This window comes from Triturus cristatus, chromosome 10 (genome assembly GCF_964204655.1).
Source record: "Triturus cristatus chromosome 10, aTriCri1.1, whole genome shotgun sequence".
Taxonomy (NCBI): domain Eukaryota; kingdom Metazoa; phylum Chordata; class Amphibia; order Caudata; family Salamandridae; genus Triturus; species Triturus cristatus.
The window spans coordinates 1,054,866,624-1,054,888,476 of NC_140593.1; the positions used below are offsets into that span (position 1 = coordinate 1,054,866,624).

Consider the following 21,853-nt stretch of genomic DNA (forward strand, 5'->3'; position numbering starts at 1 on the left):
TGTTAATCTGCATTTCACGGACAACTGGAAATCTTCATTTCATTCTTGTTTGCATTTCTTTTTTCGTTTTTGGTTCGAAGACAATGAAATCAGCAGGAGTTAAAAGAAATCCAGTTTTCTGAGAAGGACCACAAAAGGGGGTTTGAGAATTTGCATGGAATGAGGCTCAACATCCTAAACTCCAACCACTGCAAGAGATAAAAGGATGGCTTTTCCTTTGGTAGGCGAGTGTTAAACACAAAAGTTGAGTTCACATAATTCTCAAGAGAACACCACTATCCCACAAGTAGTTTGAGATAATGTCCCTAGGAAGATCCAGTGTGAAATGCTTTAAGACAAAATCCTTCATCTAGCGATGGGAGACATCCTGAGAAAAGCTGGATTGTAATGCATTTTTATTGTGCTGGAAAGTGACCAGGATGTGTGAGAGTCAGCTCCAAAGAACCGCTTATATACGGTGTGGAGGAAGAAGCCACGTGATAGTACACACATGTCTAGGAGAGGTCCAGCATTTGAGGATACTAAGCCTATTTCTGCCTCAAAATGAACACGCTGATTGTGCTGTATGGAGTCTCATGCACAAGTGTGCTTAGTAAAACCACTGTTGATCTGACAAGGGGCTTTAGTACAGTGTGGAATTTTGTCTCTATTTGTAAAATCAGTGGATTGTCTGACATCAGGACACAATCACCAAGTGGGTACTGCTAAATAGAAGAGATCTGCCAAAGGGCCAGGCTATGACTAGTGCTTGAAGAGTTGTGTGCTACGTTTGTGGGGAGCATGAAGTTTCTGATCTTTCTGGCAGAGATTGTGTTTTCACTTCTTCACGTTGTTACCACCAGCAGTATTCATTAATGACATCCTAACTGTACATGGCAGAGCAATCAACGCTAGGAAGTGGGGGGTAGGAAGAGAATGAGAGGCAGAAACTGGACGAGAGAGAGAGAGAGAGAGAGAGAGAGAGAGAGAGAGAGAGAGAGACCATTTTTTCAGTGAGGCAGATGAAAATCAAGGCAACAATGCTTCCTAATATAAAACAGCATCAGCAACATCCGTGCCAATTGTTTTTTCAGATGTGAATTCTTGGCACATGCAGTCATGCATTTTAGCGAACACAATATTCTCCATGTCCTTCAAGCTGGAATCTTTAAGAAACTATAGACTATGCAGACACAACAGACATCAGCATTTCATTGAATAAACTAGATTAGAGTCAAGGTCATAAAAGAGTTGTGAGAAAACCAAAGACTGTTATGACCAGGGGATCAAGGAGCCGGAGACAGGCTGCACCAACAAGGGAGAAAAATTAAAGACTACTACGGAAGTGCACTGCATTTACCATGATGCATTGGGGCAAACTGAGTGTTGGTATGTGAGGCAGTGTGCTCCCACCCTACTCCTGTTAGAAAAGGCTCCCTTGAGCTGCTAAGCTGACGAGCTCGTGTTGATGCACCTGTGCCCAAGTAAGTGGCACAGATAACTGAGAAGACTTTGGGCAGCATTTCCAGCACCCCCAAAATGACTTGTTACTCTCTACTGATGAAGGAGTGAATCCAGAAACACTTGACTAGATTACACAGGACAGGCTGCACCAACAAGAGTGAAAAATTAAAGACTACTATTGAAGTACGTGTTATCATGCACTGCATTTACCACAATGCATTGGGGCAAATTCAGTGCTGGGATGTGAGGAAGTGTGCTCCCTCCTCCTGTTTAAATAACATTTTAACTTGATTTTTAAAGCTTAGCTGAACTACCAGAAAAAACACTCCGGAAAGACCTACAAGCTGTAGACAGCACCTGAAGTGAACCAGGGGAGACCAGGAAAGTGTAGGCTGGATCAGACTGAAGTATCTGATTGGCAGGGCAAGGAATAGTATAAGAAGAACGCACAGATACCCATCAGTAGTAAGAAGCTAGTTAAAACACTCCTCTCCAATCAGACGGTGCTTTCAAAGATATTTAAAAGTGCGTATGTGACAATTAAGTGTAGTTCTACAACTGAAGTATTTTAACAGTGAGATGAAATTTCCAGCAAATACTGATTTGCTATACACTTAGCGTCTTGTATTGAATAACCATAAATTTGTGACATAAACAGGATGCCCCCAGCCCTAACCTTCCTTGAACTCACAGATTTCCTTTTGCTCCCATGAGTGGCTTTTGTTAATATCCATCGAGCAAAACTTTGCCGAAACAAAAATGGGCTCTGGATCATAAATTCATTTGCTGGCCAACAGATATGAAAACCTTCCTCTGTAGGTCCAATTAAAATGAAAACAGACTTAAAAAGTAGGTGAAAAAGAAGCTATGTGGACGCACGTGTTAAATGCTAGAGTCTGTTTTACAGAATGGTAACAGAGCACAACCGGCGTGTGGACCAGCTGTTTGCACCCTTTGTACACGTTGGCATAACATACAGATGGGTGCTGGAGCAAACTATGCCACAGCATGATCACAAAGGTGCTTCCCCCTCATTTGTATGTAGGCGTGGACCCATGGAAATGAGGGAACCCTCGGGCACTGGATCCGTGCCACATTAATTCCGTGGGCACAGTAGCAAAGAAAATGTCAGGCGGTGCAATGATTGCGAGCCAAATAGAGCTGGCGCACAGCCAGTGCACTCCTGAGGGCTTGGAAGGATGCAGAGTTCCCAAGGACCCTCAGTCGTGTGCAGTCACTCCCAATACCTGCTTGCGGTGGGAATCACTGCCCCCTCTTTCAAACTCAGGATGGCAGCGAAAGGCTGACCAGAGCCACCGAAAGGCTGGTCCCCTGTCACTAATGCGCTGGTCAGTCGTGCAGGAAGGGAGCGGGGTACTGTCCCAGTGGCCACCTGGCACAACCAGTTAAGGGAGACTGCAGCGTGGGACAGGGCATCTCATCCGCAATAGAAGGGCTAATATGGAAGACGAGAGCAGCTGTGTCGAATCCGGTTTTTATTATAAACATGGAAAGTAGCATAATATGTATAGTACAATGTCGCACATTTATATATATAATTTAATCTTATGCTTTTATAGCCCTGTGATATGCTAATATTATTACCCAACTCAGTGCTCTAAGAAATAAACTATAATTTACCCTTGCAAGGATTCCAAATTTAGCTAAAAATTAACAGGCAGCTAATCGGGGGTAATTAACAGGCTCTGTCTTCACACCCAGTTTAAGCAGCTCCAGTGGAAACACCAACAATTATTAATTAATGACTGTCCAAGCCCAAAAAAGAGATTGAGCACTTCCTTTTTGACTTAAATGTATGTGTAGAGAATTTCAACTATGTTTACAACAACGTTTGCGACTAATGCTCCATTCCGAAAGGACATGCACAGTAACCACCACCCTGGCAGGAAGAGACGGTCAGGCGAAGAGCAATCATGTTCCACGACGGCAACCGCACTGAGAACAAACACCCACGCAGTCTGGTCGAACACTCGACCTAAATGATTCGAGCTGACTCGGGGGCCGTGTGGGTTTCTTAGAGAACACGAGAAAAGAACGAGATGTGCCTCAGATACTGGAAAGAGGGCGCAGCATGTAAAAATCATTTAAGACCTGACTCCCCAAACTGTGACCCACTGAACAATTGACAATATCTGGCTCTTGCGCTGAACTTCAGATGAAAATCAAGATAAAGTCCTACGAGAAATGGGAGAAGCATTAATATCAGCAGTACTTTTAAACTTTGTCACACTGACCAAAAATCATGGTTAAAAAGGAAAGCACTGCAATAAACACGGACACCGCAAACTTGCCAAGATTAAAATAAAGCAGATATGTAAATACATACCTGAAAATCAATTGAAAGGAAACATTTGATAATGGGTTTCAAGAAGTCCATTCCCTCCACATATGGAGAAAAAAAAAGAATCATCTAGTTACAGCCACTCCTTAGAGATATCGTGGGCTTTCCCCCATAGGAATATTTTTTTCAAAAAATCATGTTAGTCAAAGATAAGATAAAGAGCCAGTAATTGCCAGTCATGGAAATGTGGCGGGACAGTGGGGGGATGGAGGTTCAGTACCAGGGGGAGGGGGGGGGGGGGTGCATTGGGGGTGGACAAGAACAGATAAAAAAAGAACTCGCCTGCCCTGCACCTTCGCCGCTCTTCTGGCTCCACTGCTGCACAGGCTGAGGCTTACATGCAAGCAGTGCGTTCCTACCCACTTTAACTGATAAAAGTCACTCGTGAGCCGCCCCCAAGCTGACGAGCTTTGGAACGCCTGCACGCTGAGTGGTATAATACCTGAGAAAACTGGCAGCGTGTCCAGCAACACGTAAATACTCTCTACTGATGAAGGAGGAATCTCAAAACACTGGTGTCTAGAGATAAGATTTCGAAAGACAGCATAAGGTGAAAAATAATATGAACTTTGTGTGAAAAACTGAACTACAACTCCCAAGACGCTATGGGGTCATGATGCTGTTACATGCAAGCAGTGCGTTCCTACCCACTTTCGCGGCTTTAAGACTCCCCTACGGCCAACCCAGACGTGGCTCTCATGCTTCTGGCAACATGAGAGAAGCGTCGGGATTGGCCTGAGCGCCTTGGATTTGCACTCCCAGAGAGACAGGAATCCTGTGCCTGCTGCCTTCAACCCAGCAACACAGCTCGGGTTGGAAACATTTCAGTGTGCATATCGGTTTGGCCAGCCAAACCGACATGTGAATTTGTAGCAGTGCCCACCACTCCTTCTTCATGAGTCATCTCGATGGATGGCCCACCCCCCAAGAGGGCTCTGTGAAGAAAAAAAACATGATAATAAACCTGTTTTACTATAATTTTATTTTGCCCAGGTTTGCATCTGCTGGAAGTGGGACAACGCCCCTCCGCCATAACGGAGGAGCCACCCTTGTAAATAGCAATTATCCAAGGAAAGTAAATACTTTCATTAGGCAAGCTTTTGTGGAACGATTCTGCATCTTTGGGCAGTTTACTTTCCAAATTAGGTTTTGAAAAAAAAGGCACACAATTTTGTTCTACAAGTCTCTTGCATCCCATCAATTATGTATTATATTAAGGAACGGCACCCTTCCAGTCTTTGGTTTAAAATGTGTAGAGATAATTTCACGTTTTAAAATCACAATCCCATGCACTATCCATTTCATATTTAGTGCTTCCAAATAACAGATTCAATCTCTCTATAGGTGTGCTTCACACCTTAGTGAAATCCATGTTGGCTTCAAAACTTGCGGTAGTTTGTTCGGGTAAAGTAACAAAGCACACTGAAAATGGATTATGATGATTTCTTGAAAATATTGCGGGATAAATTATATACAGATTACTCTGTCTCTCTAAAGGTTTGTTACAAGTTTAGACTATAAACGGTTCTCCTTCAATGGTCTAATTGACCATCCTAGCATAGTATTGCTCATCTTTCAATGCACATTACGTTGTACTTGATGCCACTATTCAAGACTGACACTTGCTTCAGGCCTGGTTGCTGCATTCTATTGTCTACAACCACATACACTGTGTTTTTAGATCTCATCTCAGACAGCACATGCTCTGTTGCTTGCAAGACATTGTTAACCTATAGGAGGCTTAGCACTGTGATATAAAGTACTTAGGAGTTTAAAAACACTTGCTAGAGAGTTCCTTGTGTGTCCTACAGTTTTTAAGTAACTGTAAAAATGTCAGGATAACTGATGATTAATATTCCTGCTGGAGCGAGCTCAGTTTTGTCTAATGCGGTTTTGACTCATCATGAAGTATCGCAGGTTAATATGCCTGCTGAAAAGAACGTGTACCATGCAGATCACAGGACTGTATTTTATATGGATATCTTAATGGGTTACTGCTTTAGTCACAGAGATCCTTTTGTAATCTGCAGTTCATGAGTTAGAATGCTAAATTTGTGCTTCTCTGGATTAAAACCTCATAAAAAATACTGTCTACTAGTATGGATGACATGTGATTACTAGACCTTGTAATCCTCACTGTCTTCAGTGATGGCTCCTCTCCTATGGCGGAGGAGTGTCGCACGACTGGGAAGCAGAAACATAAAAGGATGATAATTTTGTGTTATGATTTTATGCTGCTTCCTGCTGCTTCGCGGGTGGGTGGGACTGCTCTGCTCTTGGAGCAGGGCAAAGGAGGAGTGGTTTGCCCACTCCAAAGTGCGCAATGACTGTTTGGTCGGCCATCTCAGGCCGCCCAAACCAGTCATACACACTTTCCACGTTCTCCATGCAGGCTGCATCACAACCTGCATGGAGAACAAGCCCAGGCTCCCATTTCCCGGTTGAGTGTCCAGGGCTGGACTGGGAACCAAAACCAGCCCTGGCAAAGTGCTCGGCCGCCCCCCTTCCGCCCCACGCGGGGGTTAGGAGTGCCGCCCAGCTCTTTGCCAGGGCCGGTTTTTGGCCGAATTTGTTACAGGGACGATTTTGCAGCTATGCTGCAAAAACGGCCCTGTAACAAAAACGGCCTCCAGGGGCCCAAAACCAGCCCCCACCCGTGCGGTGCACTGGGTTATTGCCCGCTACGGCCAGTCCGGCCCTGTGAGTGTCCCACCAGGAGGCTCAAAACCAATTACAACGCAGCGTTGTGATTGGTCAGGGGAGTCTTGGTGTTTACCAATCACAATGCTGCTGTTGTGATTTCTCAGTGGGGTCTGCTTCCTGTTCCTCGATGTGCAAGAGGAGAGCGGGAGCAGAGACTGAGGACCTGGACGGCGGCAAGGTAAGTTTATTATTATTGTTATTGATTGCACTAAGTGCGACCCTCCCCCCACCTGCCATGCCCCCTTGCGCAATCCCCCCCGCGCCCGCCTCACCACCCGCGAGCCATGCCGGCCACCACTGTCTTATGTACCATTTCCCATAGACTGATTTACCCATGTATAATTCATTAACTCTGTATATTGTATGTTTGTGTGTGATGTAAAGTGCTCTGACATCCTACACTGAATGAGTAGCACTATAAAACAAATACAATTTGTGTGAAAGAGGGGCTATGGACAGATGAGGGGCTCTGCTGGAGGGTGGCAGTGAGGGAATCCGTGGAAAAGGAAGTCTTAAGGTGGTGGAGGGGCACCAAAAAAAGATTGTGACATCGGGTGCCACCAGTCCTTAAGCCAGTCCTACTCAGGCTTCATCATAGAAATCTTTTAACCAACTAGAAGACATGAAGAACGCCGGCTGTGGGAAGGCATTCCCAAAACCTGAATCCACTCAGAATCTGAGAAAAATATTTTACTATTCCCAACCTTGCTTGCAACGTTGATAACAAAACGTAAGAGAAATAACAGTGACAGCCTTACCTGATGGTGCCAGTGGGTGAAGGGAGGGGACTGATGAGACTCCGGAGATCCGGCTCCGGAATGTGGATCTTCAGTGGTGAAATCTGGGGATAAAGTGGTCGAAGCGGGGAGGAGGGGGCTTCTTCCTTCACCTCTTCTTTGTGGTAGAGAGCGGTGAACTGTATCTTTATAACAGTACTAGGGAAACGGAACGTACATCTGTAAATGAGAGAGAGAGAGAGTTATTTTAAATTAATATTGCAAGTGACTTGCTGGACAAGGTTTCAAGGTTCAAAAAAAGTTTATTTAGACGATTGTCAATAAAACATTCTAAACGCACACTTAACAATTAAAACCTTTAAATGAGCCCCCCTCCTCGCTGCCCCACCCCACCCCACCCCCATTACATTTCATTTTTTTAAATTCTGTTTAACAGATCATGAAAATCGAGCAATCCCAACTGCCACATCTAAACATCGCATCTCAGACAATAACTCCACCGCTTTGTTCCTATGAAGAGCGTCATATTTAAAATATAAAGGTCTTAAAAACTTGATCCGATTTGTGAGATAAAAAACGCAATCCATAAGAATATGCATAAGAGTACCTTTGACTTTCAGAGGGCAGGGACAAAGACCACTATTATTCTGCACCCCAGTCCTATGTGGGTGGGGATGAATAGATTGGATTACATCCCAACCGAACCCTTAAAATTTCTTTTCTCAAACCTGGGTCTGGTAACCGTGATAGATAAGGGAAGACACTATCCTGGCCAAATGAAGCAAACGAGAAACTAATCGATGATTTCTTCTTTAAATCTAATAAATCAATTTGTTCTGACGCATAGCAGCAGATTCTCTCAGTACTCGTTTGCTTGGAAAAGTGAGCCAGGGTGTGACTGTGCCACTATTTAAATGGATGTTCTTAATTGCAGTTATTCTGGTTCTAACGGCCTTTGCCCACATCCTTTCACTACTTTGGATCTCTTCCCAACACAGTTTGGAGACTTTGACCACTTCATCATCCTCCAACAGAGTGTTAAAGTATCTTAGAGCCCGAGTAGCGGCCGCCATGTTCCAGGAAACCAGACTGCACTCTCTCCTTATAGCCTGGACCATGGTACCTTGGGGGAGTGATAGAAGTCTTTTAAGCACTACCCCTTCCAGTCTGTCCCATTCATAGGTTGGATCAAGAGAAAAGACCTCTCCCCCATACAGGCCTAACGGTGGGACCTTCCCTTCATAGGCCTTTAGTAATGGGATAGCCCACCGAATCTACCATTAGATCCTGATAGACAGCTTGCCTGCAATACGGTTTTCTGTTTAATGGCATCCCAATGCGCGCCCCAATTCAGATTTCTCTTAAAAGTTAAACCCAGGTATTTATATTGATCCACTTGTTCCACCACCTGTGAATCTAAATACCAGGAAATACTCAGCACTTTTTTCCCGAAAATCATAATTTTAGTCTTCTCCAGATTAATGCAGAGCTGGTTCTGCTTACTATAAGATGCCAGGGTATTAAGTTTCCTCTGCAGACCAATAGGAGTATAGTCCAGTAATATCAAATCATCTGCATAGAGCAGACAAGCGATATGCTGGTCCCCAATTTTAGGCCAGAAAGACTGATATGGAAAAGAACTGTTGGGAGGCCGGCCAAAAATAGACTAAAAAGTAAGGGTGCTAAAACGCACCCCTGGCGTAGGCTGTTATCGATAGAGATTCTTTGGGACAACCGTCCCGACTTGTCTAGCTCTACCTGAGCCCAATTGTCGGAGTGCAAGGATTGAAGAGCCCCAAGAAGGTATGGTGGTAGGTTCCAAGCAGCAAGTTTTCCCCACAAAATATCCCTGTCAACAGAATCGAAGGCTGTCCGGAAATCTACAAAACAACTGCACAATCTATGATTTTCCTCCAGAGCCTTTCGCGTAATAGCCCACAATGCAAAACAGTGGTCTACGGTGGAATGATCCTCCTGAAAGCCCCCTTGTTCTAGTGGTATTCTTAGTTTCGGTGGCCCATTCTTCAAGATGAGTTATCTTAAATTAATATTGTAAGTTACTTGCTGGACAAGTGGTATATACAAAATAGCTATGAAACTAGTTAGCAAATTCTCTACTCAAACTTAACATTTTATGCGAAACTATTCATGTTAATTAACCAAAGTCAAGTAATACAGGCATTTTGTAGGCAGTTCAAATAGTGTTTAGAACTGAATCACAAGGCTTGTTACTTGTACTTAAGAAGGTAAGCACCCCAAAGTCACTAATTGCTGGTAATCTTTTATTAAAAGACGAGTATATGTAGTTTTCAATTATCAGATAGCTTGTTGGACAAAGATTAATGTCCTCTTAAAACTAAAAAGTAAAAAGTATATTTTGTTTTGTGTGTGTTTTAGAGTGCTGCAATGCGAGGACATTGATCTGGTTTTTGATTCTGTACGCATGCACAACATGGACGAGGGCACAGCACTGTATACCTACAAGTGAGGCTCCTACCCACCATGCTTTAACAGGAGGTGGTTGTAGGAAGCTGGCTCTGTATATGGTAGACCACTAGGTGGTTATATCGTGCACAGAGTACAAAGATTCCTCCAAAAGTGTACAGGGCTCAATGCACAGCCAAAGGGCTCTATTAGTGGTAGTGTGGGCAAGCATCCTTAGGCATAACACAGAGGAGTGTAAGGCATTTATTGCACACTCAAACCCAAAAAGGACACACGACTCAAAAACGAGACCCACACCAATTTTAGAAAAATAAGCTTTGTTTAAGTTTTATTTTAAGACCAAGATCCTCGTAAAAAGGTCAATATTTTTTCAGGAAAAATGCTTTAGTATTTTAAAAGTTAAAAGTGCAATTTTCCAAACAATTCAAAGTTATCCTATGGAGGAAAACAACAATGCGGTTTCATGGGTAAGTACCCAACTTACAGTTCCAGTCTTAAGGGAGTAAGGTCAGCAGAGGACAAAGTTCAGGTAAGCGCAAAGTTTGCACGACCAGTGGCACAGGGACGGCTGGGTGCAGCGGTCTGATTCAGAGATCCGCCCAATGCGTTTCAATGGAGAATGGGGGTGTTCGGAGCCACACTGCTTGCAAGTAGGTAAATCGCTTGCAGGGGCCAAGATTTGGGGGAGTTAGAGCACGCGCAGGGAGTGGGGGGGGCACTGCGCAGCAACAAACATGCAGCGACACAGGGGCAGCCGGGTGCAGGGTGCAAATACAGCGTTGGGTGCCCAATGCTTTTCAAAGAGGAATCTCAGTTTGACAAACAGGCTGCAGGCGTCAAACTGGAGGCTACGCAAAGGACACCAGCAAAAGCAGAGTTAAGCTGAAGTGTTGATCACCAAGGCACCAGGGGCTTCGGGTACAGAGATGTTCTTTGACGTTGGATTCTTCTTACCGGAGCAAGTCGGGGGTGCCTCTGGATTCAATTTGCAGGCGGCGTTGTGGAGTCCAGGAGGAGTCAGCCAACGCTGGACTTGGACACAGGATCGCTGGGGAACCTTTTCTGGATTGGTGGGCCTGGACACAGGCCAGAGGTGTCGGGTGTATAGTGGCCTAGTATCGTGGATTCGGGGGCCACCAGAGTCCTTGGTGTATTCTTTGTGGACAGAGCCGCTGTCCTCTGGAGTTCTGGTCTTTTTCAAAAGTAGGCACACCTCCCAGGGGGTTTGTGGAGGTCGCTGACTGCAGGATAGGCGTAGTTTCTTTGCAGGATTTAAGAGCTGCAGACAGGTTGATAGGGCTGGGGCCAAGTCAGTGGGCGTCGACAATCTTCTTTTGCAAGGCGTCTTCTTTGTCCTTCTTCTTCTTTAGCCGGCAGGCATTAGTTTCCAGGTCTGGGGAAGCCACGTAAATACTAAACTTAAGGGAGAAGCGGGTAGGGCCAATGGGCACCTTACCTGGGGTGACTACTCCTTCAATTCTCTCACCCTTTTGGTGGGGGGTGGGGGGGTATGGAGAGCCTAGTCCTAGCCCTGATTGGAGGGGTCTCCCCATCTTCAAGATGATGGGGCCTGAAAGATGTGGTTCACCTCACCTAACTTAGGGGTTGAGTTGGTAGAGGTTGGCACACCACCTAATCTTCCTAGGTTTTCCCACCAAAAGTGGGGATGTAAATCAGGGACTGCAATATGCTACTAGCAGCATAGACTGTGGGTCGCATTACAAAGGCGGCAGGGCAGGCCTTTGAAGCTTCACTCTCGAGCACTGGGCCCATCCTGAGGGAGGAGGTGCGACACCTCCACCCAGGATATGCATGGTTTCTGGTCCCAGAGAGCAGAGGCTCTCAACCCAGGGGTTCAGAAACATGTCTGGTGGTAGTCTGTGACCACACCAGGGTTGGTAGGTTTTCAGGGGGCACCTCTGAGGTGCCCTCTGAGTACATGGTTTAATAAATCCCACACTGGCATTAGTAGGGGCTTATTGAGAGGAGTAGTTTGGTACAAAACACTCCTGGATTCAGAGAAGCCATCATGCTGTCGGGGAACTCGAGTTGGCGAGTTTCCTGCCCATGTACACTCTATTGCTTCCCAACCAATTTCAATATCTAGGAATGGACTTAAATATTGTAGGGGCATACCTGATCATGTATATATGCCCACACCTGTTGTATAGTGTTAGGGCTGGCAGGCCTGCTAGAGGAGTGACTTACCTATACCTTAGGCAGTGCAAGTGGGCATGGCACAGTGTGCCATATTGACTTTGTCGTTTTGTCTGCACCAGGCCATACATGCTGCAATGGCAGTCTGCAGGGCCTAGGTGAGGGCACCCTCTTCAGTCCCAATGCCCTAGGTACCCAGGTACCATTTACTAGGGACTTACAGGTGGTGGGCTGAAGGGCCAATTGTGGAATAGTTTGGGGGAAGAAGCACTAGCACCGGGACCCGGTTGGCAGGTACCTTGTGCACTACAATCAAAACCACATCAATTACCAGGCAAAAAGTGGGGGCTAACCACGTCCAAAAAGGCAGTTTCTCGCAGTCGTTGACACCCTATAGGCAAGGACCAAAGGAGCAGAGAAACATTTTAGATCATGCCATTCTTCAGTTCCTTGCCCTCTAAGTGAGGAGAGAGAAAATTGGCTATTTAGTGCATAGAAGTTTGCACGGTGTAGTTTGGCACCCATCTAGCTAATAATTAATTTCATCTGTAAACAGCTGCGAGGCCCTGATGACATTAGGGGAGTATAATAACCACCATGTTATACACTATGCCATTCAGTCACCAAGGATCAATTACCTCTAAAACCTTTATCGAACGAGGACACCAGTCATAAAACCAGAGAGAATCATCTTTCCAACCCGGATGAAAAAGTTAATCACATATAAAGATTTAAAAGTCTTCAAGGTGGTCAGTGTGATTTGCAGACCCTAGGATATTACACAACACAAAATGTTGCAATTTCACACTTATGCTTGCTTTCAAACTATAATACACTAAGAGTTATTACCGTAACACCAACGGTAGAGTAAGTAAAAATAATAAGCAATTAAAGCTGGCACCGATCCAGAATCTGAAGCTTTACACTCCCTACAGCGATGAAATGCTGTTCACTGGCCCCCATCAATACATCGGTCGATTTATAGGAACTTTATTTTTATACTATTGGAGATAACGACTGCGAAATAAAAGTGAACAAGCAAATCTGCACGTTTCTTTCATGCAGACTGAAGTAAAACTGCATTTGGGTTGCTCAAAGAACGCCGAGAAAGGAAAAACGTAAACACAGCCTCCTGCAAGGTGCTGGAATGCGGCTTTTCTTAGAAAAACGCACAGCACTGCAGTTCCTGCAGAACGTGCTCCTCTTTTCTAAACCCTGTTCAACTCCGGAAGAGCACGTGCTTAGCACGAGCTGGAACAGGACTAACAAGATCTGGATGAGGGCTGCCCAGACCCACAGAGCCGCTCACCTGAGTGCATCAAGCAAAGTGGCGGTTGAGAGTTGTACAACCCATCACGCTACTGCTGCGTCAGGTGACGTCTTCATGAGATATTTAACATATGGTGTAGAGCGCCACTAGATGGCTAAAGCACCACAGTGCTGTACCAGGGGTATGAAGAGATATATACGTGCATTTACGGTACACGAATAGGGGCAAGAGGTGCAGGGGGCACACAGAGGCAGCTATCTTTCCTCTTTAGCCACAGAAATATGCCATACCATATGTGACTGACTATACAGTGCCTTGCCCAACCCTGGAAACTAATAGGATGGACGGCTGTGCATGAACATACGAAAACATCAATAAATCAAGAAATGAAGTGGACTATTGTTAGCCAAAAGGGATCTGATTAAAGTACACGCGCAAATCGAAATAACCGACAAGAGGTCATGACGATGTAACCTCTTGGCCATAGCACCCCTTTGAAGAAGGCACACATGCCCTACCTACCGCCACTGCCAGCCACCCATCACCTGCTACTTTTACTGACTTCATGCCACTCTTTGCCTCCTTCCCTGCCATTCACATGTTTGGGATACTCTGCTCTATTCCCCTCTCCGATAACCACCTTCCCCAGGTACAGCGGTTCATTGCTTTGCAGCTCTACGTGAATTACCTACCGACTTACATTGCCACAGACAGAGGAACAAAATCCTACGATTGAAGGCTCCCAGCTGAGGTTGAGGAACTTGAAAAGCTAGCCCTTCCAAGGATCAACGGCATATAGGGCATCCAAGGCACGAGTGCCCCCGACCCAAACCGTAGAATCTTTCGAAGCTCTTGCATCAGTTAACCAAAGATCAGCGTGAATGGGAAGATGTCAATCCACCCCAACTCATCTGCCAATCGATAATTTAAAATTCTTCTATATGGGAAAGTTAGGGAAGAGCTCTCATTCACAAGTATGCAGTTTACTGACATCACGTCAGTGGCTGTGGTACTTCCTGGGTGTGTCTCACTTATGAGACTACCTCGTATTTCCATCACTGAAGGTATGTTTTCAGAGAGTTTACAAGTGGTTTGATAGCACAAGCCTTTCACCACAGTCCAGGGCTCGAAAAATGTTTAAAATATTACTAGACCTTCAGGTTTAGTAACTTGAAAAATCTACTGGACCTAACTGTACTTGACCTCTGGCTCTGAAAGCAAATGTGACAAGATAAGATTTATAGGCATCTTTATTGCTCATTAACTTTTTGAGCAATAAAGATGTCTTTAAATCTTATTATCTTGTCACATTTGCACAGCTTTCAGAGACAGAGGTCAACAGTCAGGCTGTCTTTCTACTCCCCAGAAAGGGCGAGAAGGCCCTAAAAATAGCTTGAGAAGGCCCTAAAAATAGCTTGTCCTGATTAAAACTGGCTTGCCACAGCCCTGCACACACACTTCCAGTTAACCTAAAGAAGTCCTTCCACATATGAAGTTTCCTTTACTATGCCTCCTCCACCACACAGGCCATTTATCCATCATTTGCATCCTCTCCTGGAACCAGGAAGTGAAATATATTTGTCACAAATTAATACTATTATCTAAAGGTAATATCACCCAAACTTCATCACTGTTCTCCCGAATGGCACTTCTGTTTAAGGAGAGTGGGCTCTTACCCTACAAATTCTGGTGAAAGAAGTGTAACAAGAAAACTGCATGGTCTTTCTTGTGGGACACTAGCATACAGGCAGCACCAGACAACAAACTCCAGTCCTATCATTGGAGGGACACTTCTTCTCAAAGGAGAATGTCACAATAAATGTTCTGCTAAGCGTGCAGAAATGAAACTAAGCAGAAAAGCACTCCTGGTTAAAACAGAGGCTCCCTCTATGGCCAATGTGGGCTTACGACAGTGGAGACAAAAACCATTACTATGTTAGCTCATCATCCATTGTGGTCATGAAGAGTTCTGATCAGTAGCGGCTCGTGGAGGGAGTGCTGTGGGCTGGGGAGGGGTAGGGTTGGGGGTAGTAAACTCCAGATTAAGGCCGAACTGAGTTCAGTAACTAAATAAATAAATAAAACGAATTACATTGCGCGCGCTGCAACGCCAAACCGGCGATGCAGCGTGCAATGTAATTAATTTTATTAATTTATTTACTGAAGTCCGTTTGGCCTTAATTCGGAGTTTACAAACCAGATGGTTGCTGCCAAAGACCAGGAGTCAGACTTACTGTGTGAAAACTCAGTTTGCAATGATCAGACTCTGTAACGAGCAGATGTGTTCAAGTAAGATCATGCAAAACGCCGACATTTTACATCAATGTTTCCCTGATGAACATAATGCAACACCAAGAAGGGACAAAAATGGAATAGCCTCCGGGTTCGGCCACCACCCACTCCCCTTTCAACGCGAGTTATTATGATATAAATGTGGTGCGACGCAGAAAACTGTTATCTCCTGCCTTAACTTCTTAGTGCTGCAAATTCCTCGATGTTTTGCTTCCGAGAAGATTTCCAGTTTATCTTTACCTATGCAAAGTTTTTCTTCACATTGCAGTATCATTTCACACCATTTCGTTCTTATTAAAATATATAACCGACTTTACTCTGCAAGTTTACCTTTTACAGAGCTTTTATAAGCACAAAGAAATTGCACAGGAGCACAAACACACCAACTGTTCTTGGGTAAGTTTACTTTATGCAAAACCACTTTTTAATCATTTAATAAGGGCAAGATGGAATACATTTTAATAGCGTCAAACTTTAGAGACTTCATAAAGGTGTCAAATATTATTTGGTTTTACAAAGTTTTTCATAAGGAAACATGTAGGACTTGTGGCTTCTGTTATGAAGCAACTCTATTATAAACGTCGACTTCCTCTATTTTTAACGGAGAATTTTCAATAAACAATAGTTTATTCTTGATCCACAAAGGCCGAGCCTCTAAGATGTCAATGTCCACGATTTTCGTGCATGAGACCCAATGACACCCCTTCCATTAACAGACTTTTTCCCACTTCTTCGTCTTAAAAATAAACAATTTAATTTACAGCTTGTGCCTAAAGAAAATGATATAGCAAAATTGTAATATAAAAGATAGGACTCTGCATGCAAAGAGCTGAAGCAAAATAAGATACTAAAAAAAGTATAAATGAAAGGATTTGGCTAAATAAAAGGAGTAAATGGCATGTGTCAGTTTATTTCCAAGCTCCCTCTGATGAGTATTAATAAACGGAAATCTTTCTTGCAAGTTCAGAACATCAACATTTGTTTCCATGTTCTTATATGTGGGTGAAACATTTGTTTCGCTTCCAAACAGGATAAGGACCGCTGAAGAGGCTTTTGCCATTTTTTCCAACAACTAGAACGCTAACATACTTTCGATTATAAAGAGTGAATATAACATTTACTCCGATTTGCGGGAAGGTTTCATGATTTAGCGATTAGCAGACAAAGGCAATGTTAATCTGTTCTAAACACTAGGGCAGCACAGTCCCGGCCTCGAGGGCCAGTGTCACAAGGCTGGCACAGGAGCACAAAAAACCTCTTCTGAATTAACAGAGGACGGATTACATCAATTTAACGGGCAATCCGCGCCCGTTTTCGGCACAACTGTGGCCATTTCTTATTGTAGATCCTTCTGTAATACCCACCATGTGGGTGCACATTTTGCACCTGAAGGATGGATTGGGTGAGGGGGGTGGGAGGGTCAGGGGCTCATTTGTATGTGGGGGTTGCACCATAGAAGTAAAAGTAAACAATTGCCCATATGCCTGTGCCAAATGCATGAAATAGAGAATCTACCTCCTACCTGAATCGCTCTAGGCTCTTGTGAAGACCCTACCTTCCAACAAAAAAATGCCCTCTCAAGAACTTAAATAAAAAAAATGGTATGGAGAGCCATAGAGAAGCAAGTGGGGAAGCAATAGGGAGTAGGTGGTGGCAAATGAGCAACTTAGGTGCTTGAGGCTGGGTGAAAAAAAAAAAAAAAGGAAAAGTCCGGGAGGTGCGAAAAGCAATGGGCAAGCTTGCAGGGTGGATGAGGGAGCAACATAGAGCACACATTGAGGAAGATATATATATATATATATATATATATATTCAATTAAAAAACCATAGGTTTCACACATGTTATAGTTAGCTGGACATTTCACTCGTAAAAAACCAATGAAATTCCCCCATTATAGTTAGTGCAGGCAACTATAACTCACGTGACCGCAATCCTCTGCTGATGACGTCAGATATTACATCACTGTATCTAGACACTTATTTACCCATGTCTTCTTCCATTAATCTTTAGCTATACATATATTACAAATATTTATTTTTCATAAAGACACATATGTCATCAGTGATGTAATATCTGACGTCATCAGCAGAGGATAGCGGTCGCGTGAGTTATAGTTGCCTGCACTAACTATAACGGGGGAATTTCATTGGTTTTTTTACGAGTGAACTGTCCAGCTAACTATAACATGAGTGAAACCTATGGTTTTTTAAGTGAATTTGCAAGGTTTTTTAAATGCTAATTCGTAACTATAACGTGTGTGAAACCTATGGTTTTTTCAGTGAATTTGTACGTTTTTTTAAATGCTAAGTTATGTATTTATTAATTTTTTTTCTTTTCAGGTTTTTCACCATGCGCACACCGTGAATTTTTTTTTTTTTTAAATTGCGAGGTGCGCGCACCGTGCGCGCGCTGTGGGCGCTCGGTGCGCTTTGCGCACCGAGCACCCACGGTTCGCAGTGCGTGCCGTGCGCGCGCACCTCGCGATTATTAAAAAAAAACAAAAAAATGTTTTCTCCCTTGGGGGTCCTTCTGTGACCCCCTGACCAAGGCTAGGGGGTCAGGAACTGTCCACTCTGCCCCCTTTTCACGTTCTCCACCTTTTTTTTTCACCCCCTCAGACTGCGAGAGACAAAATGGCGGCCGACACTTCCTGGTTTCGACCGATTCGAATGTTTACCGACATCTAACAACCAATCAGAATTGCGCACGGCAGGGTGCGCGCACGGTGCGCGCGTATATATATTGATATGCTTTTAAATGCTATTTTCTCAGGAAATACTGAACAGATTTACACCAGACCTGCAAAAGGCACTTCCTTGACCTTATGGCTACCTCTCTGCCAAATTTCACGTAATTCTGTTCGGTCGTTCGGGCTGTAGCTGCGACTAAAGGTCCTATGGAAAAATGCATGGGGAAAACGCGTTTTGGGACCCCCCTTTTCTCGGCCCCCGCTTGACGAATCCCCCCGAGACTTTCAGGGTAGGAGCTGAGCAGAGCTCCCCATTAGTTTTGAAAATTTCGCGAGGATTCGTCAACCGGCGCCAAAGTTATTCAAAATAGAATTTTGAGATTTCCTATGGAAACTAGGTTGTAACTATAAACTGGCGACCGCCAGTAGATTATATATAATTTCTAATCTACGCCAAACCTTCCTTCATCACAACTCACCCCTAAATCCTAAAATTATTTATATCTTCCTTTACCACTACCCACTCAAACATAACATTAACCTTAGTTCCGTTTACCACTACCTACCCCCAAACCCTAAAAGTACCTTATACCTCCCTTTTTTTCCACTACACCCCCCTAAACCCTAGGGTGCAGCGTAAACCCAACATCCCCCCAGCCAAGCACCCCCATCCTTGCTGGCCAACCACTTTTTCCTAGTCCCACGGTACTACTGCCAATTTTCACAGGGGGCTTGCTGGGTGTCACCGTAGTACAGCAGAACCATGAAAAAAAGCTTTTTAAAAAAAAATTTGACCCAAGGGGGTCCTTCTGGGCTCCCTCACAAGGACCATGGGGGCAGGGTACTCCCATTTTGCCCCCTTATTCCTTTCTATTTCCTACAATATGGGGACGGAGTCCCTCAGTAACAAAATGATAGCTGCAACATTTGCTTGTGGTTGCAGCCAGCCAATCAGAACTTGTACTTTGAGATTGCAGTACTTTCGTGGAAGTAACAGCATCTCTATATATAGAAATACAAACCTTAATTTCTCAAAAACGACTGATTTGCACCAAACCACAGAAAAACGCTTTTTGGCTCAAGATCTAGATTTCGGCCACATTTGGAGTAGTTCTGTTTGGCTGTTTTGGCAGTATCATTGGTCAATTTTCCTATGGAAAATTAAATGCTGGAAAAGGCATCTTGAACCTCCCCCACCCATTTTCTTATTACCTGCTACCGCTTGATGGATGACCCAAAACTTTCCAGGAAGCAGCTGAGTTGGCTTGACCTTTTTTGTGGAAAGTTTTGTTAAGATTTGTTAAACGGCGCCCAAGTTATTAGCAACCCAAAAAACCCATTTCCTAAAGAAACCCAGTCCTAACTGTAATTGCGCGGTCACAACTGCCACTGTGCAAAATTCATATACATATACACACATACCCACCCACTTACCTATACTTCCTGAGCATGGTACCTATACTTCCCGAGCATGGTAAAGGCATTGTGTGGTAAAGGTATTAGACTGTAAAGACTGTTTCCTATCCTCAGTGGTCCTGGATGATACACTGATTAACAACAATGTTAATGTGTGTTACCCATATCAATTGTTAAGCCAAAGTCTTCCATCATCATGACATCCAAAAATAACACCACTCCACCTAATTGTACACATTTCCACTCTTCTAGATTACGGTCACAGAATCTGGCTTCTGGTTTACTTATCTTCAGGTTTCACTATTTTTCAGCTCCATTTTGGTTTCATGATTGGGGAGGGACTTCTTTGACAGAATTCCTAAATATGCCCTTCATTTGCATATTGCTTCCCTATTCTCCATACTTCCTCTTGTTATGCCACATGATAATTTAGCGCCCAAACTGCTGCTGTCTAGGTAGTGGGCAACAGCAAATAGGCAACCTCTTGTAGGGCAGTTGCACAGCCACATGCTGTGCGCACCAAGCTCAAAATGGGTAAGCGGTTCAGAGAGCGAGATGGAAGGAAATGAACAAACGATCCTGTAAATAAGGTACAACAAGCATTGGCATAGCCAATAGGTCTCGCTTTTGGGACCTTATAAGTATTTAGTTATGCAACATAATATCCTTGGTGCAACAACATTAACTGTTGCATAGTTAAACACTTATAAGGTCACAAAGGCGAGACCTAATGGCAATGCCAATGCTTGTTTAAGTTCTTCCTATAAGTGAAATACAGGGTTACTCTCTTTCAAAGTGTACTAGTATTTGAGACAGATTAAAATATGGGTTTTAAATGCAACGTATGGAATTACTGAATTTCTCAGAACAGAGTAGTATTTGTACTGTATACTTCAATATACTTGAAAGAAAACAAAGATTTGCTTAGCTCCTCAATGTGCATTTGTATGGTCGACCCAGGTGTCAAACACAAGGGACACAGAATAACTTCTTTCCTAAGAATGTAGTTGTGGTGACTGTTGTCATCAGAGCCACAAGGAGTGTTCGGTATTTACTAAAAATGCACTTGTGAAGTCAAGCCACATGTGATCCAGAAGTCACACAGATAAGTATCATACAGATAACGGGTATGTATTTGTGAGAACAGCTTGATTGTGTTTCTTATTATGAATTCAATAACGTCTGAAAAGCAGCAGTTTAGAGTGAAGGATGGAAGGCCAACTTCTTAAGAACTAAAGGAAGAAAAAGACTAAGATGGTAACGTAAGGGACTGGTTGTGCCATTGAAGTAAACCCAAGTGCAATTTAAAACTCCTTCATGGACTTCTTTGTTTCAGTGATGCTACCGTATATGTGTAACCCAACCTGACCCGCACTTAACTTGGGCATCTACTCCATTCTAGTGGAGGAGTGCTTCAGAGAGATCCATGAGGGTTCTTGGAAGAAAGTCATATGGTAAAGACGATTAGTAGATTAGTTACAGCAATGGCGATGGACCTCATTGTAATTCTCCACTAGCTTCTGTCTGTTTAGAAGGAGTTTCTCACCAAAAACTCAAAATTAAAAGTTTTCTTTTGTTATAATTTCTCCTCCCTTCGGCCGTGAAAGCGAAAATGATGGCAGGGACGCGCTCTGTGGTGGGGGAGGGGCAGAGCAAGGTGCTTGGGAGAGCAAGGCTTAATGAGCCATTAAAGCCACATGGCGGTTGCGCGTGTGCACGTGCTCATGAACGCAAGCTTGAGGCCAGGAAAAGATTGTGGTAGCACTTTGAAAAGCCACTAACTAAATGTCTCGCAGAGCAGCGCATGCACTGGCTCAGCGAGACCTAAAAAAGGACTAGGCAATAATGATGGAGGGGAATTCAAGGAACCTCACCAGTATGAAATGGTAGGGATAAACCTAAATTGAGTAGGATAATGGACATGAAATAAATAAATCAATCGATCGTGATACATCAGATTTGAGGCATTTTAACACAAAGAATAACAGATATTTAACGAGTTACTGAGGATTCTATGGCAGGACTAAAGGAGCGGATTATGTTAAGTGTTTTTATTACCACTTAACACAGAAGCCAAAACAATCTACAGTACCTAAAGTTCAGTGGGAGAATGCCAAAGAGCATATGGACCAGCCAAACATCCATCAGCAGAAGGTTTCAGTCTCTCTCCGCAAGTTGCTAGCTACTGCAGGACCGTACACCCATTTGAGTCCTCCATCAGTATCGGCAGTACAGACAGGAGTGCTCCATTCATTTTTAGGTTTCGATCTTTTTTACAGAGGTACAGAAATGTAAAAAAAAAAAAAAAAAACATGGCTCAAACAACCCCAGCAGAATT

General features: G+C 43.9%; 1 protein-coding gene across 1 annotated transcript in view; it reads right to left on the reverse strand.

Annotated features, from left to right (window-relative positions):
• The window catches only part of FOXK1 (forkhead box K1), a 283,908-nt gene that overhangs the window by 167,923 nt on the left and 94,132 nt on the right, over positions 1-21,853 (reverse strand). Inside the window, exon 2 of the mRNA XM_085629187.1 lies at positions 7,267-7,464. Within this exon, the coding sequence (XP_085485313.1) occupies positions 7,267-7,464 (198 nt within the window). The remainder of the gene's footprint in view (positions 1-7,266; positions 7,465-21,853) is intronic.